This window comes from Lagenorhynchus albirostris, chromosome 8 (assembly GCF_949774975.1).
Source record: "Lagenorhynchus albirostris chromosome 8, mLagAlb1.1, whole genome shotgun sequence".
In the NCBI taxonomy this organism is placed as follows: domain Eukaryota; kingdom Metazoa; phylum Chordata; class Mammalia; order Artiodactyla; family Delphinidae; genus Lagenorhynchus; species Lagenorhynchus albirostris.
The window spans coordinates 24,061,754-24,080,443 of record NC_083102.1 but is presented as its reverse complement, the minus strand read 5'-3'; the positions used below and the strand labels follow the sequence as shown (position 1 = coordinate 24,080,443).

The following is an 18,690-nucleotide window of genomic DNA, read 5'->3' as shown; positions in this document are numbered from 1 at the left end:
ATTGAGGCAGTTAAAGCATTGAGGTATTCCTCCCTAGATTCAAGCTCATGGATTAATATGATGAAATATTTCTTACATCCTTTTCACTTCCCATTTACATTCACACTCCATTTATGTCTCTCTCTGTGTGTGTGTGTGTGTGTGTGTGTGTGTGTGTGTGTGTGTGTGTGTGTGTGTGTGTGTGTGTGTGTGTGTGTGTGTGTGTGTATACCATTAAGGAAGCACACAGGTCAAGTTGGTCAGGTTTAATGATTCCGTGGTTATTGTTATTATCATTTGAACACATCACTTCTGTTCCGCTAAGTCTGCTTACTGTAAACAGTCCAGGTCACCCAGCCTCCCAATCAGAACATTTAATCACAGTCTCTGCACCCCCAAACCCTCACAAAACAGACTACTATGATGAAATAACAGAAAGATACACATCAGCCCAGTCAGTGGCAAAGCACTGGTCTTTAGGATCCAAAGATCTTTACAACCAGTGAGAGCAGATGGGGGAAAGCAAAGAATAGGGAAGTGATACTGTTTGAACCCAACTTTTCTGAGCTCCTCATTTAGTAGTAACATGTGTGGGAAGACGACGCTTTCGGACTGAAACTCTATGACCTCCCTAAGTGAGCGGGCAAAGTACTCTGGTGACAGTAATGCATGAACACCCTGGCTGCAGGGACGTGGAGATTTAGCCAGAATGCTATCCACGGAGCAGCAAGTACCCCAGCCCGGCCTCAGCTGAATTCCCACCATTTTCCTGTGAGGGTCATAGCATCCTTCTGGAATCCTCTGCAGCAGATCTTCTTCCTCTTCCCTGCCCCTACAAAGGCAGAAACAGCTTGGGGGGGAAGGGTGTAAATCTCTGAGCTAACTCCTTATATCCAGGCAGGATCAGAGCTTCCTGATCAGACCCCTCTCTGTAAGAAGGTAGAATTTTTTTCTTAATGGAAGTTCAACATTGAGGGAAAGCTAGCAAAGTCATTCACTCACAATCTCAGGCCAACCCTGGGCAGACAGGTTAAGGCAGGGACAAATGTGAGAGGCCTAGAACCCTATCCAGGCCAAAAGCAGGTCACTCAGGAAACCCCTAAGATCCAACTGGTGCTCAGGGTTCTCTCTAGGATGGTCACAAGTGGTGTGTTTTGTCCAGATTGATTAGGTCATACCTAGCCCTAAGTATTCCAAGCTTCCCAGTTCCAAGATGAACTTCCCAAGTTCACTATTCCTTGGCCGTTTGGAGTAGGGGACAATCTGTCACTATTTCAAACTTCCTGGTCCCTCTCCAGCCTGAATTTCTGTCCCCAGAGAATTGGGGCAGCAGTTGACCAGATTCAAGATTCTGATGAGATGGAGTAAATAGCTGGTCCTTGTGCATGTTTAGAAATTAACTGAACTCCCTTTGGAGTCATATGTACTCCTAGCTCTGCACTAGGAGTATGATATTAAAACCAAAAACACTTTATTTTAAAAGACTCTCACTTCCCCAACTTTTGCACCTCTGAGTCCTAACCTCTCCCCCCGCTTCCCCTCACACACACCACCAGAAGATGCTGTCCCAACACTTTTAGTACCTCTAGGGCCCAAGGATAAAATGGCATTAATGGCATTTGGCAGAAAATCCCAACCCACACTGAGGATTCCTCCCATGTCAACACAGTGAAGAAATAAATGATAATGTAAGAGAAGAGGCAGGAGAAACCAGAGCCTGCCCCTTCTCACAGAAGAGGCACAGAAAATTGAGGAGTTAGTGAAAATGGCATCATCTCTTGCCAGAAGGCCACCAACTACCACCGGCTGGGAGCCGCATGATCACTTGTTTCTCCTCCGGACTGAAGTGCAAGATGGTGAGGATGGCGGTGAGTGTCTGCTGGCGGCCCACGGTGTCCGGCAAGGTCAGGAAGCGGTAGATGATGTTCTTGAGGTACTCCAGGTTGGCTCCCTCCCGACTCTGGTCCCTGATGTTCTTTGCAATGTGGCTCTGCAGGGCTCCCACCTCCTCCCGATGCCGCTCCCCCTCCTCCAGCAGCCGATCCTGCAGCTGATGCACCTCCCCCTCCAGCCTGTGCTTCTGCTTCCTCAGTGACGTGATCTCCACCTCCTTGCGGGCCAACTGCTCGGCGTAAAGGAAGAAAGTGGGCTCATTGGCCGCAGCTAGCTGCAGGGCTTGGGTCAGGCTGTCCGGAGCAGATGTGTCCGCTGGATCCCCGGGGCCCACACTGCCCACAGGGCTTCTGCGTCCCGGCAGCCCAGAGGACAAGGCCACAGAACGCAGCTGCTCCAGCTCCAGGTCCTTCTCGGCCAGCACGGCCAGGGCCCGGTCCCGCTGCTTGTGCAGCTCCTCCTCCAGTTTCAGCGTGCGGTCCCTGAAGTCCAGCTGGCTCCGCTCCAGTTCCTGCCGGTGGATGTGCTGCAGTCGGGCCAGCTCCTGCTTCCAGCCCTCAGCCTCCTGCTGGTGCTGGCAGTCGAGCTCCTCGCAGGACAGCCGCAGCGAGATGTACTTCTCCTTCAGCTCCGCCAGCTGCTCCCGGGCTTCCTCCAGCTCCTTACCCAGGTTCCCGTCTTTGACGTTCTTGCTCTTGAGGACGACCTGGGCCCGCATCTTGTACCTCTCAAACTCCTCCTTCAGCTGTTTCAGCTCCTGCTGGTAGTAGAGTGCACTGGCCTTCTCCCCGTCGGCAGCCTCTGAGCTGGGCATTATCTCCAGGTTGCAGAGCTTCTCCACATCCAAGGTCACCTGGCTCTTCCTGGCCGCAACCTGAAGCAGCCTCTTCAGCTTCTCCATCTTGTCCTTCAGGACATTGACATCCAGACTGGACTCCTCTCCATGGCTGTCCAGAGGGGACCGGCTAGAGGCCGCTAGTGCCAGTGTCTTGTTCTCCAGGTCCAGCTGAAGAATGCGCTCCTTCAGCTTCTGGATGGCCAGCTGGTCCTTCTGCTTGGCTTTCTCATAGGTGCCCAGCAGTTCCGACACCTCAGATATTTGATTCTCCAGGGCCGCCACCCTCTGCTCTTCCAACTGCGATTGCTGTCGTAGCTGATCTTCGGCGACGGCTGTCTGGAAAACAAGGGAACAGGTGGAGATGCATCCAGAAAAGCCACAAGGCCCGATGGCAAACTTTGAGAAAGCAAGAGAGGGGAGCAACAGGGTTACGGGACGGAGGTGGCCTGGCAAAAACGGGAACTGGGAATTTTTCTGTTCGTTTGGGAGCTAACCCAAGCTCCTGTAACCTGCTCCCAGCCACACATTACACCAAACAACATTAAGAACCTCTGTAGATCTGCTGTTGTTCGGCTTTAGCGTTTCTGCGCTCTGTTCTCATACGCCAACCTCACATGTGAAGTGTGCTCTTAACCATATGACATTCTTTTCCACTTCCAATATTCCTGGAAGTTCAAAATTGACTTGGATCTCTCCCCACACTGAAAGGTGGCGCTGTAAAATAGCATACCTTTCCACACAAGGCAAATGTTGACTGCAAGCAATACAACAGGTTATTTCTTCTGAGAAAATTCCCTTTGCCCCCTTCAGCCACGCTACCTATAGGAATACACTGTTACCTATATATAGGCATATTCCTACAAGCATACACTCCACCTTTCACTGCACAGCCGCCACTACACTGCTTCACAGAGCACAGCTGGGAAGATGCCAATGCCCAGATGCTCAGAGCTGTCTGGCTCCAACCCGGCCTACACTCAGAAACTCCACATCCTATTGGAAGCACACTCTGTGGATACTGTCAACACCACACAGAAAAGGATTTCCCAGGACTCACAAATGAAACTTTTTGAATAGCATCAAAAATCGACAGTGCAGGGCTTCCCTGGTGGCACAGTGGTTAAGAACCTGCCTGCCAATGTAGGGGACACGGGTTCGAGCTCTGGTCCGGGAAGATCCCACATGCCGCGGAGCAACTAAGCCTGTGAGCCACAACTACTGAAGCCCGAGCACCTAAAGCCCATGCTCCACAACAAGAGAAGCCACCGCAATGAGAAGCCTGCGCACCGCAACGAAGAGTAGCCCCCACTGGCCGCAACTAGAGAAAGCCCGCGCACAGCAACAAAGACCCAATGCAACCAAAAATAAAGAATAAATAAATAAATAAATAATTTAAAAATAAAATTGACAGTGCAGCCACTTAGTTCTAACTATCAAAAGAGAAAAAAAAGCCCTAATGTTTCCCCATTTCAGGTTAAATGACTAATGTTTGAAGGAGATGAAGATAATTACCTTCCTCATTTCCTGCTGCAGCTGAGCCTGGAAATGGCTTTTAAGGCAGGCGGCCTCTTCCTGAAGCTCCTGCAGCCGGGGGTCAGGCCGATTCTTCTCATCTCGAAGAGCCTGCAGCTCACCTTTCAGCTCCTCTACCTCACGGGTCAGCTGCTTGGTTTGCAGTTCAAACCCTTCCATCTGACCTGCTGCATAGGCCCGCCCAGCCAGAGCTTCTCGGGTCTCTTCCAATCGAAGCTCCAAGTCCTGGCGCTGGGTCCTCTCCTCCTGCAGCAGCTTCTGGAGCTCACGCAGCATCAAGGCATGGTCACTCTGCTCTTGGGCCCGATCGTGCTGCTGCGTGATAAGTCGGGCTTTGGTTTCTGCTATCTGCTCCTGCAGCCCCTTCAATTCTCCCTCCAGCCGGCCCCTCTCCTCCTCTGCTTTTTTACTGGCATTATCTAAGTCCTGTTTCATCTTCTTTTTGTCAGCCAGGTAGGAAGCTTCCATGCGGGACTTCTCCTGGGTGACTGTAGCCAAAGAGCTGGTCAAAGTCGCCAACTGAGTCTTCAGCTGGTGCAGTCGTTTGTCCACCTCCCCACTCCCAGACGGTCCATCCCCACTACTACTGCTAACGCCGCTCTCCGATCCACTGGCCTCTTCGGACTTTAGAGGTGGTGGTCCACGGGCCAGTCTGTCATCTTCTACCCCAAACTCACCCTTGGTGCTGGTGAGACTGGCCGCAGTCTCTAAGCTGGTGGCGGTCCCAGTGCTATCCTCGCTGTGAGTGGAGCATAGGTCATCCACAGAGTCAGGAAAGGTGAGGCCTTGAGGCTGGACACCTGCAAGGCCCACATCCGCCTCGTGGGATACCGACAGCACCTTAATGCTGGCCTCCAGCGCCTCTTTCTCTTTCAGCAGACTTTTATAGGCGCGGACTACATCCTTGAGACGTGCCTGGTACTGGAGGAGCTGCTTCTTCTGGGTCTCAATGGTCTCCAGCAGGTCCTTCTTGCTTGGGCCGCCCCCGAAATTCATCCCAAACTTCTCCATGAGGGTTCAGAACGGGTTGTTCCACGTCAGTGTTCGGACAGCCTGGGAGAGGGTCACGAAGACGCTGGCGGGGAGAGAGTTGTCCCTAAGGCCGCACACCCGCTCCTCACAGCTATTCGTGACCGGATGCAGGGCAGCGGGGCAGCCTGACAGAAGCGCCCGCCAGGTCCCAGGCAGCAGGGCAGGGGCGGGTCCTATCCTAGAGGCGGAGCGACGCTGGCACGAGAGGAGCACACTGCCAGGGCTCGCCCGCACTGTCCCAAAAGCCGCTCCGCGCTCCCAGCTCGCCCGGGCCACAGCAGCACCGGCCGGCCCCCCGGCCAAAGCTTCAAGCTGAGCGTAGCCCCACTCCGACTTCCTAACTCTAGCGGTTAGACAACCGCGCTTCCGGGGCCACTGGAAGTGACGACAGCACGACGCCTCAGGCCCCGCCCCCCGTGGGCGCGAGGTGGGCGGAGCTACTTCAGTCGAAGGGTGGGAAGCCGCCTGTTGCGAGCCCCGCTGGGCCACGAGTCGGTCACTCTCCACCAGAGCAGAGCAAGCAAAATCGAGTACACGGAAGTAATGCTGGTTTGGTGAGGGCGCCTGATCTTGCCCTAGCGCTACGATCAGCGAGGGACGGGGGTGATGTCGCACTGTGTCCTTACCAAAGACCCAGGTGAGCGACACGACCCCACTGTTTGGGGGCTCAGTGCATTTGTGTCCCTAAAGAGCAACAATTAAGACTCCCTTTCGGACCACGAAAATGACAACCCTTTCTAGGACAGTATTTGGCACCTAGTAGGTGTACAGTATAATTATTAGCATCCTTCCTGAGTTCTGCTGAGTTCATTAAACAAATATATATAGATGACTATATATAGCCATGATGTCCATCCTAAGTGCCAACTATATTTCAGAAGCTTCACAGGAGTTTTGCTATTTAGTCTTTACAGTAATTCTGCTGAGTGGGTATTATTAGCACTATTTTACAGATAGGGACACATGAGGCACAGAGAAGCTAAGTAACACGCCCAAGGTCACACAGCCAGTAAGTTTAGAATCCTATCTGGATCAGTCTGAGTCTCAACATAACCAAATGCTGTGCCAGATGATCACCATGAAGAAACAAGGTCCTGCCCTCAAGGAGACCACATCTAGAGAGGAAGCAGACGTGCAAACAGCAGTATATTCAAAGTGGTACAGAAGTTAAGAGGAGGGAGACCTGTCTAGGGGAGACAGAGAAGGCTCTCAGTGGAAATACTTTGGGATTTGAAGGATGAGTACTGATTGCCTATCTAACTAGAGATGAGGGAAACAAACATTCCAGGCAGAGGGGAAAAAATGCAAGGACTCCTGGGGCATCAGAGAGCCTGGCTCACCCTGGAAGCAATGAGAATCATTTCAAGGCACTAGCTTAGGGTATGCGAAGGAGGTGGCAACAGATGGGGCTGACACAATAGATGAGGACCCAAATTAAGGCATTTGGATTTTATCTTGGGTGATAAGACACTAAAGGATTTTCATCACAAGAGTGGCATCATCAAGTCTTGTATGACAAGGTGAAGATACCAAGGTGCAGAAGGCCATTTTCATTCATGGGGATCAGATGGTAGTGAAATAGAGCAGTGACAACAGGGATGGAAAGAAAAAGGCTAATTGAAAGAGCTAAAGATGACTTGGTCACCACTAGTTGTGTTATTATATTGGAACTCTTTTAAATGTGCTCTTCAACATTGTAAAAACCTTCTTAAGAATGCAAGTCTGTGACTGAAGAGTAAAAAAGTCATGTATTCACTCATACCTGGTGCCCAGAGTCTGTTCTTTTTACAGACTGAGGGTCAGGATGGGGCAGACACTAGAAGTCTGTTCAGACCCAGATTCTTGGTGGCCCAGATAACATCATCTGCATCACACAAAACATTCAGATACATTATCTTATCATTTTAATCTTCACCGTAACCTCATGAGACAGGACAGATATTAGTCTCCCTTTATAGATGAGAAAATGATAGGCTGTGAATATTGTTGAAGCCAAGCCCCCATTCCCCCCCAAAAAAAGGCAGAACTGAGAATTTAACAGAGGCCTGGAACAATGGCACAAAGTGGGTACTTAGTAAATATTTGTAGAAGGGAGCGAGGGGAGGGAGGGAGGAAGGAACTTTCTCTGATTCCCAGCTCACTTCACCATGTCCAGTCCATAAGCAACTGATCCTAGAAGCCCACTGCAAATCCAGAATAGGCAAAACGCCTGCCCTTGCTCCACTGAGCAACCAATTAGTCCATTCAACCCAGCCAGCATTTGTTAAGCATATATTAGGTGCCTGGCATTGACCCAGTCTCTGCCATAGAAGAAATTTAAATTAATTCCTATCTTGCTATTTCGCCTCAGATGCTAAGATGAGTGCGGAAATAACTTATGAAGCTCTTTGGCAAGAGCCTCACAAAATCCTAGATAGCTGTGCACTGAAAATCCAGGTTCCCAGGTCTGTGGCAGAGTGAGGAGGGAACTTTAGAAAGGCTGCCCTCTTCGACTGAAAGGCATTGTTTCCAGGGCCATCAAGGGGAAGGCAGAGTTCTCCAGTATACAGAAGTAGGGTCTACGACCCCGCCGCCAGAACTGGGGATCTTCCACTGTTTCTGCTGATTGGGGATCTATGAAGGTGGCGTTTGAAGGAACCATGAAGTGCATCTTCTTCCACCTCTGGCGTACTCCTCTCGAGATTCTATGGTCACTGAACCACCTGCTACGTTCAGAGTCCCTCGCTGGGAGCTGGGAGGACAAAAGGGAGGATTAAGACACTTGCACAGAACTTCCGCTCTCCCGGGGAGGAGGCTGGAGGTCACCAAGAGCTAAACCGGAGCCCAGAGTGCGTTGGACGCAACAAACCAAGGCCCAGAGACCGGCCACTGAAGATGGGGGTGGAGGGCCGTTATGGAGCGTTGTAGGCTTTCCTCGGCCCTGCCCGAGTTGCCGGTTCAGCGCCATACACCTGACAGGCGCGCTAGCAACTTGGGGAGACCCAGGCCCTTTCCATCTTTAAAGCTGGCGCGGGACCGGGGGAGGATGCGGAGGCTCGCTCAACTTCAGTGTCTTCCGGAGCCACGGTCTGGAGGCGGGGCGGGGGCGGGGCCAGGGCGGGGGACGGCCCGAGGTGACGTAGGGCCGGCCGGGACGCGCGGAGGCCGCGGCGGCGCCTCCTCCTTCTGCTGCTGCTGGGCCCCATCCCCCAGCGGCCGGTTCCAGCCCGCACCCCGCGTCCGCGCCCGCGCCCCCTCCCCCGGGCCCCGCCATGGGCCTCACCGTGTCCGCGCTCTTTTCGCGGATCTTTGGGAAGAAGCAGATGCGGATCCTCATGGGTGAGGCAGATCAAGCGCGCGGCCCGGACTGGAGCACCAGCCCCCGCGCAGCCTTCTCGCCCCTGCGTCCCTCCAGCCCAGCTCACCCCGGTCTCTGACCCCGAGTCACCCACCTCCTAACCCCCCGGGGCCGCTACTGTCGGGTGGGTCGCGGTCTGCAGCACTGTCCCCGGGGCCTGAGACCGAGAGCTGCGGGCCTGGGTGGGGTGAAGCTCCCTTCGCCCCAGCCCGGCTCGTAAGAAGGGAGGATTCCGCCCTTGGAGACGACTTTTAAAAGGAGCGCGGCCTTTCTTTTGCGCCTCTTTCCCCTCAATCCTCTGCCGCCCCTCCCCCGCTTTGGGGGCAGGAGTTGGCGCTCCCCACCCTACTGCACTCAAGGCCCCGAAGGTAGATAACAGCGCGCACCTGGAGGCGCTCGGGCTCTCCGCCCCCGTCACCATCAGCTGTCCTGGCCTCTCCCCTTTCCTGGGCTCTAGGGGGCTCCCTCGCTCCCATCTCCAGCCCTGTGCCCCTCTCCGTTGCAGTTGGCTTGGATGCAGCTGGCAAGACCACAATCCTGTACAAACTGAAGTTGGGGGAGATTGTCACCACCATCCCCACCATAGGTGAGTCCGGAGGCGAGACCGGGAGGAGCGGGAGCGCGGCGGCGGCCCTTCTGAGGATCTGCTCTGCATTCTGCCCCAGGCCCTTATTTCTGTGCAGGGAGCTGACCCTGACATCAGATACTGCTACCTGAGAAGTGGGTCAGGGTATCTTTACGTGCAAGATGAGGCGGGATGGATGTGACCTAGCCCGGCCCCATCTGTGGGCTAGCTGGTCCTCTGGGGTTCTTTTCCCCTGGGCCTTCGTTGCCTTCTAGTTTTATATCCCTGCTGAATCCACTTAGTTTTAGTGAGTTCCTTCCTTTCAGGATTTTTTCCTCGTATTTTTACCAATTATCTGCAGGCTTCAACGTGGAAACAGTGGAATACAAGAACATCTGTTTCACAGTGTGGGACGTGGGAGGCCAGGACAAGATTCGGCCTCTGTGGCGGCACTACTTCCAGAACACTCAGGTTGGGGCTCCCCAACCCCAGGGGAAGAGGGTTAAGGTTAGAAAGACTGAGATGTTGGCCCAGGCCAGGAAAAAACCCTTACCTCCTTCTACCCTCATTTGTAGGCTAGCCTCTCCTCATCCTTCAGAACTGGCCTCAGACTTCTGAGACTTAGCCACCGTAAGCGTCTCCTGAGAAGCAGAATTCTGAATCTACACTGCCTGATTTAGCTCTCATCACATGTCTTTCCCTGTTCCCTTGCACATCTTTTAGCTAGACTGCTTGCCTGAGGGCAGAGGCTGTATCCTTTGCTGAGTGTCTCCAGTTTGTGCGAGAACATCTGCAAAGCCGTAGTGGAAGTTTACTAGATGAGAAGGGTTTAGACACAATTAGACGTGGGCAGAAGAGAGGAAGAGCCAGACTAGGGTGTATGTGTCCCAGGCTCGAGTGATTGCTCCTCCTTTCTTCCTTCCCACCCAGGGCCTCATCTTCGTGGTGGACAGTAATGACCGAGAGCGGGTCCAGGAATCTGCTGATGAACTCCAGAAGATGGTGAGCACCCAGAGCCCTGGGACAGAGAGATCCTCTGTGCTGGTGTGAGAGTCAGGAAACGCCTCAGAGGCCTTGAATGTGTGATTCTCTTTGTGGACACAGTCACAAGAAGTAGCTCACCCTGTTTTGAATTGGGGTCAGGTAAAAAGTATAGGACTTACTTTTTCCTTGCATTCTCTCCTGTCTTCACAACTGCGTCTGAGAAGTTGGTGGGGAGGGGGGAAGTTCTGCGTGGTGGAGAGAAACATCATCTTACGTTCTTATTTTTCCATTTGGAAATTTTGTCATTTTGACTAGGGCAAGGAGTCAAATTAGAAGAAGACCCTTTCTGGACTTCAGGCCAAAATGGCCTCAAGCTAGTTTATAACTCTGTCTTGGGTTCAGCAGTAGATGACACAATATTCTATTCTTCTCACAAATATGCTAGAAGGGAAAAAGGGGGGCTCCCGTACACAGCTGGATTCCACCCCCTTTGCCTCTCCCAGCTGCAGGAGGATGAGCTGCGGGATGCGGTGCTGCTGGTGTTTGCCAACAAGCAGGACATGCCCAACGCCATGCCCGTGAGCGAGCTGACCGACAAGCTGGGGCTACAGCACTTGCGGAGCCGCACGGTGAGGGCCTGCCTCTCCCAAAGGGGCCCCAGGCCAGGCAGGAAATAAAGGCATCCCCTTTTCTTCCCTGCTACTGACCTCCTTCTTTCCTTCTCCCCACAGTGGTACGTCCAGGCCACCTGTGCCACCCAAGGCACAGGTTTGTATGATGGGCTGGACTGGCTGTCCCATGAGCTGTCGAAGCGCTAACCAACCAGGGGCCGGCCCCTGCTGCCCAGAAGCTCCCGCGTGCATCCCGGGATGACCAGACTCCTGGACTCCTCAGGCAGTGCCCTTCCCCCCCATCTCCTCCTCCCCCGCAGACAGTGGCCTCTGCTCCTGCCTGCATGTTGCCTCTGTTATTGGAGCCTGGGGCCCTGCTCTCTGGGCACGGAGGGCTCCGCTCTCCTGCCTTCTGGGACCTGTGGAAAGGGGCTTCTGGGGCCAGGGTCCCTTCTGCCAGAGGAGGAGCAGGGATCTGGGTTTACTTCTGTTTCTTCCGTTTCGGGTGTACCCTTGGGGCCAGGTGGGGAGGGAAGGTGAGGGCTCCGGGTGGTGCTATGATGTGGCACTGGATATTGAGTAATAAATTTGCTGTGGTTTGTACATGGTGTTGTCTGTAGCCTAGAGGTCGGGGGCTGGGTTACTGGCTGCAAAGAGACAATATGGGGGAGGCTCAAAGCAGCTAAGGCTGCAGGGCCTGCCCAGTCCCCCCAGCACACACACACACATCGCTGCCCTCATCTAGCTCAGCTTCTCCTCCTTTACTCTTGAGATTGGAAGTATTTAGGGGCTCCAATGGAGGAAATCTCCTTCCTTCCCCAATTCCAAGGGACCTTTGCTGCTGTAACAGGCTCTACCTTCATGGGTCTATAAACCACCTAACGCCCATTTCCCATCCATCTCCCAGCTACTTAGAGAAGTAGGCAGTGGGTCCTGGAGGCTATTGGACAACAGAGACTCTTTGGTGAGGGAAGGACTGATATCCTTAGGGGCAGCCCTTGCTGGTTGCCCAGCAGCAGGGCAACTGGGGACCGAAGAGGGTGCTCTGTGGTCCCCCCACCAGGGCCAGTCTCCTTACCCTGCTCCTGAGCCAGCCCTTCCTGATTAGCATGAGTAATCTGATCCTTGCTGGTTATCTAGGGTTTCCTCACACTCCCTGAAAAGTACCTTCTGAGATGTTTTGGCTTCATCCTCCCAAGGGCCATAGAAGTTAATAGATTTTTCTTAGGTATCTTGAACTCTAAAAACACTTGAGCCCCAAGGGAGCCAGGCAGAACCCACTTCCTAGGGAGGAAAGAGGTTGATTTCTATCCTATGATTAAAATGAGGAACACAAGTGAAGAAAGGGAGGGACTTGCCTGAAGTCACAGGTGGTGGTTGGCACAGGCTGAAGTTCTGATTCCCAGTCAATTACCTCGATGCCTGGAGTGATGTGGGGAGGCTAGTGCCAGTGGCCCTGGACCCACTTCCTCTGGGCTGTGGATTGATGTTGCTGAGCCAGTGCCCTTTCTCCTCTATGGTGGGATAAGAGGCAACCCTCACAGTCACAATGCTCCCGGGTCACAGAGGTGCTGGGCCCCAGGCCAGCCTCTGCCTAGGAAGTTCTGCCTGGGAACATCTTCCGGTAGGCACTAAGGGCCTGATTCGGAGCCCTATGGCCTGTAGAACCTCACCACTGGCGGGGAAGGCTGGGCCAGACTGAGTCATCACCTGTGGTGCCGGCCCCATGGATGAAGTGGAGTGGATGCCAAGACAACCCAAGGCCAAGGACCTAAGGGTTGGGCTCATCAGCTGGGCGGGATCCTACCTCACTTTTGAGACATATAAGAATACTGTCACTGCTACTGCAAAGGGTTTGGGCCGGAGACAGGTAACAAAGCAAACCTGCACTGGAACCATTTTTCCCAAGCCGTGTGTGTGTGTGTGTGTGTGTGTGTGTTGCCATTGTCAGGGCAAGCCAGGCTTTTGCTCACAGGTCTCCATTGCTCCATCTCCCCCTCTCTAACCCTATTCTAGCAGGTGAAGCCTCAGCCCAGGCCTTGCTACCTTGTCTTGCTCTGGCTGCTCCCTCCCCTCTATCCCAGCACAGTGGGTGTGTTATCACAGAAAGGAGAGGTGGAGAGGCCAGGCTGGAAGGCAGAGTTGTGGGCGTCCGGGAAGTTGGACCAGCGGGGTTACTGCAAAGTCTATGTTCCGGTTGTAGTTTGAGACTGGGGTACTCTAGAAGCCCTCAGAGATTTGGTCTTCATTTTAGAGAGTAATGTAGGCGCCTCTCGGGATGGTGCTATAGAGCAAGGCAGTGGCAAGTTCCTCTCGCTTGTAACAAGGTTGATCACACCTGAAACAGACAATTCCATCTCAACTGTCTGTGCTCCCATCCCCGTCCCCAGAGCCCGGGCCTGCCTGTAAGAGGTCTTTCTTTTCTCCTGCCATGGTGGAGAGGTGGTTTTGGGGGGCGGACGTGTTGTCTGAGTGTGCTGTCCAGGGGCGACAGTGAGAAAGAGAGAAGTAAGACTTAAACAAAAGCATTTACTGGAAAGTTAGGTATTTAAGGAAGCAACCAAGGAAGAGAGAGGGAGTGTTACCCTCCATTATCTGGAGGAGTGGGCATCTAGAATGTCTCTTGGGGTCTTGAGAAGCCCTGTGGCCCCAGTGGTGGAGGAGCCCTGAGATCCTTAGATTACCACTGGATGAGAGGGTAGAAGAGTGGACAGCAAGGAGGCCAATGTGGAGGGAAGGTGGTTGCCCTCAGCGAAGGCGCTGGAGTAATGCCAGGGGTGATAGTTGAAGGGCTCCTCGGTCTAGTCTCTCGGCAGTACTGATTTCCTTCTTCTCCCTCCCAATGCCTCCAGACCTGGGAGATCCTGGTGAGCAGTAAGCATGACACACAGGCTGTGGTACGACTAAGAAGCTTGCAGGGCTTCTACCTTCTGTGCGAGGCGGATGGTTCTCTGTGCTATGGCCGGCCGAGGACGAGCCATCATGGATGCTTCCTAATCCACTTCCACCGCAGTGGCAAATGGACCCTCCAGTGCCTCATCAGTGGTCGTTATCTGGAATCTGATGGCAAGGATGTTTTCTGCACCTCCCGGACCCTCTCAGCTTACCACATGTGGACCCCCCGGCCAGCGCTGCATGTCCACGTGATCCTCTACAGCCCCCTCAACCACTGCTATGCCCGGGCTGACCCCACCATGGGCCGAGTCTGGGTGGACGCACCAGTTCCCTGCCTGAAGGAATGTGGCTTCCTGTTGCATTTCCAAGATGGATGCTACCACCTGGAGACCTCTGCACACACCTTCTTGTCCCACTTAGACGGTCTGGTCTCCCAACCCTCAACACAGACAGCTTTCCACATGCAAGTGCGGCCTGGAGGGTTTGTGGCGCTGAGTGATGGAGAAGGAGGCATGTTGTATCCACAGGGCACACGCCTGCTCCTGAGCCTGGGCTCTGATCCCCATGGGGGCGAGGAGTGGCTCATCCTACAGCACTGCCCTACCTGGGTCAGCCTCAGGTCCACGACTCAGAAGTTTCTCACCGTTGTCTATGGCAAGTGCTGGGTCCAACACGGCCATAGAGGGAGGGAGGGCTGGCTGCTGAAAAGAGGAAAGTATGTTTGGGATCAGTGAGGATTTTTGAAACTAATGCTAAGGAAGATCCCGAGGTCCCAAGAGGATCTCTGCTGCCATGGAGAAGGGCTTTAAACCAGGGGCATGGGCTTGGAGAGAAAGCGGCCTGGGTCTTCTCCAGGCCATTATGGTGCAACCGAAGGTGATGAAGCCTGAGGAGGGAAAGCAGAAGGAATACCAGCCATGAAGTGTGGAGGAGGGGCTGAGGCTGAGGCCAGACTCAGGCTTCTTCTGATGTGTTCTTCCCCTGCAGACGTGGATGTGTGTGCCGCCTCTGAGCAGGTAACCCCAATGTCCTTGTTCCAGTTTGAATGTGACAACAAGAGCCCTACCTTGCAGCTTCGTTCAGCCAATGGCTGCTACCTAGCCCAGGTGAGACCTTGACTTTCTGAGTAAGAGAACCCTTAAGCCCTGAGCTCTCCCTCTCCAGACACACTTTTTCCTTCTTCAAGGCAGATGCTCAGATGGTGAGGTAAAGTGTGGAGGTCCTTGTCAATAAACATTCATTTTCATCCAATGGGCCCACTTTCATTCAATGGGGCCTCTTTAAAAAAAAAAAAACGTAAACTTTATTGAGGCATTATTTACATACAATAAAATGCACCCATTTTAAGTGTACAATTCAATAAGTTTTGACAAATGTATGCAACCATGCTACAATCATATCACAAGTTAGAGACTATTTCTATCACCACAGAAATTCCCTCTTGCCCCTTTTCAGTCAGATCCCCTCCCCTCTTGCCCTCCCCACTACCACTGGTATATAGTCTGTCACTATAGATTAGGTTTGCTTACTCTGGAATTTCATATAAATGGAATCATACAGTAATTACAGTATATATACTTCTTTCACTCAGCATGATGTTTTTGAAATTTGTCCATGATGTCATATGTATCAGTAGTTCGTTCCTTTTTATTGCTGGGTAGTATTCCATAACTCTACTCATAAACACAAACATAATTTGCTTATCCTTTCACTTGTTGATGAACACTTGAGTTGTTTCCAGTTTGGGCCATTATGAACAAAGTTGCTATGAACATTCGTGTACAAGCCTTTTTGTGGGCCTATGCTTTCAGTTATCTTGGGCAAATACGTAAGAGTGGAATTATTGGGTCATACGATAAATGTGTGTTTAACTTCTGAAGAAAATGTCAAGCAGTTTTCTAAAGTGATTGTACTATTTTACATTCTCACCAGTAATGTATGAGAGTTCTAATTGCTCCACATCCTTTCCAATACTAGGTATTGTCTGTGTTTTTAATTTTAGCCACTCTAAAATTAAATGTGTAATGCCATCTTATCGTGGCTTTGCTTTGCATTTCCCTTATAATTAATAATGTTGAGCATCTTTTCTTTTTTTTTTCCAGTGTTTTTGGTGGCTGCCCTTTATTTATTTAAATTTATTCTATTTTATTATTTTTTTTAAATTTTGGCTGCATTGGGTCTTCGTTGCTGCATACAGGCTTTTTCTAGTTGCAGTGAGCGGGGGCTACTCTTTGTTGCGGTGTGCGGGCTCAGTAGTTGCGGCTTGTGGCTCCAGAGCCACAGGCTCAGTAGTTGTGGCACATGGACTTCGTTGCTCCGCGGCACGTGGGATCTTCCTGGAGCAGGGCTCAAACCCACGTCCCCTGCATTGCAGGCAGATTCTTAACCACTGCGCCACCAGGGAAGTCCCCAAGCATCTTTTCATCTGCTTATTGGCCGCTTGTATATCTTCTTTGTGAGGTGTCTATTCAGATCTTTTGTTTCTTTGTTATTGGGTTGTCTTGTTATTGAGTTGTAAGGGTTTTTGTGTGTTCTAACATCAGTCCTCTGCCAGATTTATGTATTGTAAACGTTTTCTCCCAGTCTGTGGCTTGCCTTTTCATTTGCTTAATAGTGTCTTTTGAGCAGCAAGTTTTTCATTTTGATGAAGTCCAATTTCTCCATTTTATAAATGGTTAGTGCTTTTTTCTTGCCCCAGGAAATCCTTGCCTACCCCAAAGTTGCAAAGAATTTCTCCTACGTTTTCTTCTAGATGTTTATAGTTAAACTGTGGTTATAGTTTAGCTTTCACGTTTATGACTATGATCCACTTCGAAATGATTTTGGAGTCTGGGCCGAGGTTCGTTTCTGTCCATATGGGATACAGCACAGACTGGAGAAGTGGGAGAGCTGAGGTCACAACATGTTTTCCAAAAAGCATCTGAAGGCATAAGCGTACCCTGGGAGAAGAAAAAAAAAGCTAGAGGGTGGGATGTGGGAAAGAGGGTCTAAAATAAAAATACTGAGAAGAAAGCTGAGATTTGGGGTCCTTGCTTCCCTTCTCTGTTCCCGATCTTCTCTCCAGAGGCGCCATAGGACAGTGATGGCTGATGGGCACCAGCTGGAGGCTGAAACCTTCTTTCGTATGTACTGGCACCATGGCAGGATCATCCTGCAGTCTCCCAGTGGATGCTTCTTGGGCATCGCAGCCAATGGCCTGCTGGTGGCCAGTGCCACCATTCCAGGTGAGCGAAGCAGCCCTTGCCAGGTTATTCCAAGTCAGAGACGCTTTCAGAGGGAGCGGGGGTTATGATAGAAAGACCACTGGAGTTGGGGTCAGAAGATGTGGGTCTGTATATCTGCTGAATCACTGACTTTTCATCATCACTTGGGCAAACCACTTCTCTGAGGGTCAGGTTCATTGTCTCCATCATCAGTGGAGGTGACAGCCAACCTGCCTGCCTCACAGGATTATCTTGAGGATCAAATAGATTCACACATCTCAAAGGAAGGAAGAATATTAAAATTTCTTGGCCTCCACGCTGTACTAAGTGCTTTCACAAACATTTCACAAGCACCTAGCGTGAGACGTGGCACATAGTAAGTGTTCACTAAATATTAAGATAATTGACGACACCCTTCTGCCATTAGTGCCCGTCTTCCTGCTTCCATCTGGGAAAGCACCTAGAGGCGGCCCATCCAGATAACTTCTTCCTGTTTCTTCCAGGCCCAAATGAGGAATTTGGGATTCAATTGGCCAACCGCCCCTTCCTCGCCTTGAGGGGACGGTATGGGTATGTGGGTACCTCGTCACGACACGACCTCCTGCAGTGCAATATGGATCAGCCCGACTGCATTTACCTGCTGCCCTGCCGCCAGGGCATCTACCACTTCCAGGGTGAGTAGCTCTTCTTCTTCACCCCTGGGTTCATGGTCTAACCCAGCCTTAGCCCCAGCTCAGACTTCAGGGCCTGCCACGCAGGGCCTGCTTATATAAAAGCAAAAGCAGAGTTTCTGTTTGCTTTTACACTTCAAGGCCCCCAGAGTGGGTGGGGGGTGCAGAACAGAAGCCAGCCCTCCTGTGTTTCTAGAGAGGGACCTGCCAACACAGGCAGCGTAGGGTGGTCCAGGAGGGGTGGCATGCCTCCTAGGAGCCTCTCAGAGGCTGTACTGAGGGAGGCTTTCCTCCAGAATGGCCCACCAACCTGATCTCTTCCCTCCGCAGCACAGGGTGGGTCCTTCTGGTCAATAACACCCTTTGGCACTTTTCGCCCTTGGGGAAAGTTTGCCTTCAACTTCGGTATAGAGCTTCAGGGCAGCAACTTGCTCACAGTGCTTGCACCCAATGGCTTCTACATGCGATCTGACCGAAGTGGCACCCTGTTGGCAGACAGCACAGACATTACCAAAGAGTGTGTTTGGGAATTCTAGGTAAGGTAAAGCGTGTAAGGACCGGGGGGTCTGGGACCAGGAGCTGAGGAACAAGAGAAGAAGAGAGGAGGGTGGGGAGGCAGGAGGCAGTTAGACCAAAAGGCAGCCCGGGCTGACTTCTGTCTGACAGCTCCATCAACTCCACACATTTATTGCGAATCTGTGCCTTTTCTTTCAGGGCTTCTAGACCGAGACTTGCTGGAGAGAGGAGTCAGATCTAGGTTTCTCACTATTACGTCACGCTGACACTTGTGCTTGCCAGCCAGGCTGCAGGGCATAGGATGAGGTGTACCTGTGTAGCTCTCTTCATTAAGATGTGGAGTTTTGCCCCCTTTGTAGGGAAGGCGGGTAACTTTGGCGGGTATTCTTTCCACCCTAGGCACTTTCTACCCCTATGCCCCTGGATCCTTGGGGTGCTGATGGCACCCAGATATTTATCTGCAGCCCTGACCCTTCTCCTGAAGTCTAACCTTATCTCTTTCCCACTTACTGATTGTTTTTTGTGTGTGTGGTATACGGGCCTCTCACTGTTGTGGCCTCTCCCGTTGCGGAGCACAGGCTCCGGACGCGCAGGCTCAGCGGCCATGGCTCACGGGCCCAGCCGCTCCGCGGC

The 18,690-nt window shown here is 52.2% G+C and overlaps 3 protein-coding genes across 3 annotated transcripts; 2 read left to right on the top strand and 1 right to left on the bottom strand.

Annotated features, from left to right (window-relative positions):
- Nucleotides 1-230: 230 nt before the first annotated feature.
- On the bottom strand, nucleotides 231-5,628 carry GCC1 (GRIP and coiled-coil domain containing 1). The gene is made up of 2 exons (XM_060156766.1): nucleotides 4,223-5,628; nucleotides 231-3,046 (listed from the first exon to the last, which is right to left on the bottom strand). The coding sequence occupies exons 1-2, from the start codon at nucleotides 5,252-5,254 to the stop codon at nucleotides 1,751-1,753; spliced, it is 2,328 nt and encodes a 775-aa protein (XP_060012749.1). The 5' UTR covers nucleotides 5,255-5,628; the 3' UTR covers nucleotides 231-1,750.
- A 2,764-nt stretch (nucleotides 5,629-8,392) lies between these two features.
- Nucleotides 8,393-11,375, top strand: ARF5 (ADP ribosylation factor 5). The gene is made up of 6 exons (XM_060155977.1): nucleotides 8,393-8,593; nucleotides 9,118-9,198; nucleotides 9,539-9,648; nucleotides 10,108-10,179; nucleotides 10,665-10,790; nucleotides 10,893-11,375. Exons 1-6 carry the CDS (start codon nucleotides 8,527-8,529, stop codon nucleotides 10,977-10,979), a joined length of 543 nt encoding a protein of 180 aa, XP_060011960.1. The 5' UTR covers nucleotides 8,393-8,526; the 3' UTR covers nucleotides 10,980-11,375.
- A 1,123-nt stretch (nucleotides 11,376-12,498) lies between these two features.
- On the top strand, nucleotides 12,499-18,077 carry FSCN3 (fascin actin-bundling protein 3). The gene is made up of 6 exons (XM_060155976.1): nucleotides 12,499-12,642; nucleotides 13,625-14,321; nucleotides 14,655-14,773; nucleotides 16,732-16,891; nucleotides 17,374-17,544; nucleotides 17,872-18,077. Exons 1-6 carry the CDS (start codon nucleotides 12,499-12,501, stop codon nucleotides 18,075-18,077), a joined length of 1,497 nt encoding a protein of 498 aa, XP_060011959.1.
- The last annotated feature ends 613 nt before the right edge of the window (nucleotides 18,078-18,690 follow it).

What these genes read in the sequence shown, in the direction of transcription:
- ARF5 (XM_060155977.1), top strand. Translation starts at nt 8,527, where the DNA reads ATGGGCCTCACCGTGTCCGCGCTCTTTTCGCGGATCTTTGGGAAGAAG. An exon ending in CACCACCATCCCCACCATAG is followed by an intron (nt 9,199 to 9,538) that starts GTGAGTCCGGAG and finishes AATTATCTGCAG; the next exon opens with GCTTCAACGTGGAAACAGTG. An exon ending in AGCACTTGCGGAGCCGCACG is followed by an intron (nt 10,791 to 10,892) that starts GTGAGGGCCTGC and finishes TTCTCCCCACAG; the next exon opens with TGGTACGTCCAGGCCACCTG.
- FSCN3 (XM_060155976.1), top strand. Translation starts at nt 12,499, where the DNA reads ATGGATGAAGTGGAGTGGATGCCAAGACAACCCAAGGCCAAGGACCTA. An exon ending in ATGGCTGCTACCTAGCCCAG is followed by an intron (nt 14,774 to 16,731) that starts GTGAGACCTTGA and finishes TCTTCTCTCCAG; the next exon opens with AGGCGCCATAGGACAGTGAT. An exon ending in GGGCATCTACCACTTCCAGG is followed by an intron (nt 17,545 to 17,871) that starts GTGAGTAGCTCT and finishes TTCCCTCCGCAG; the next exon opens with CACAGGGTGGGTCCTTCTGG.
- GCC1 (XM_060156766.1), bottom strand. Translation starts at nt 5,254, where the DNA reads ATGGAGAAGTTTGGGATGAATTTCGGGGGCGGCCCAAGCAAGAAGGAC. An exon ending in TGCAGCAGGAAATGAGGAAG is followed by an intron (nt 3,047 to 4,222) that starts GTAATTATCTTC and finishes CTTGTTTTCCAG; the next exon opens with ACAGCCGTCGCCGAAGATCA.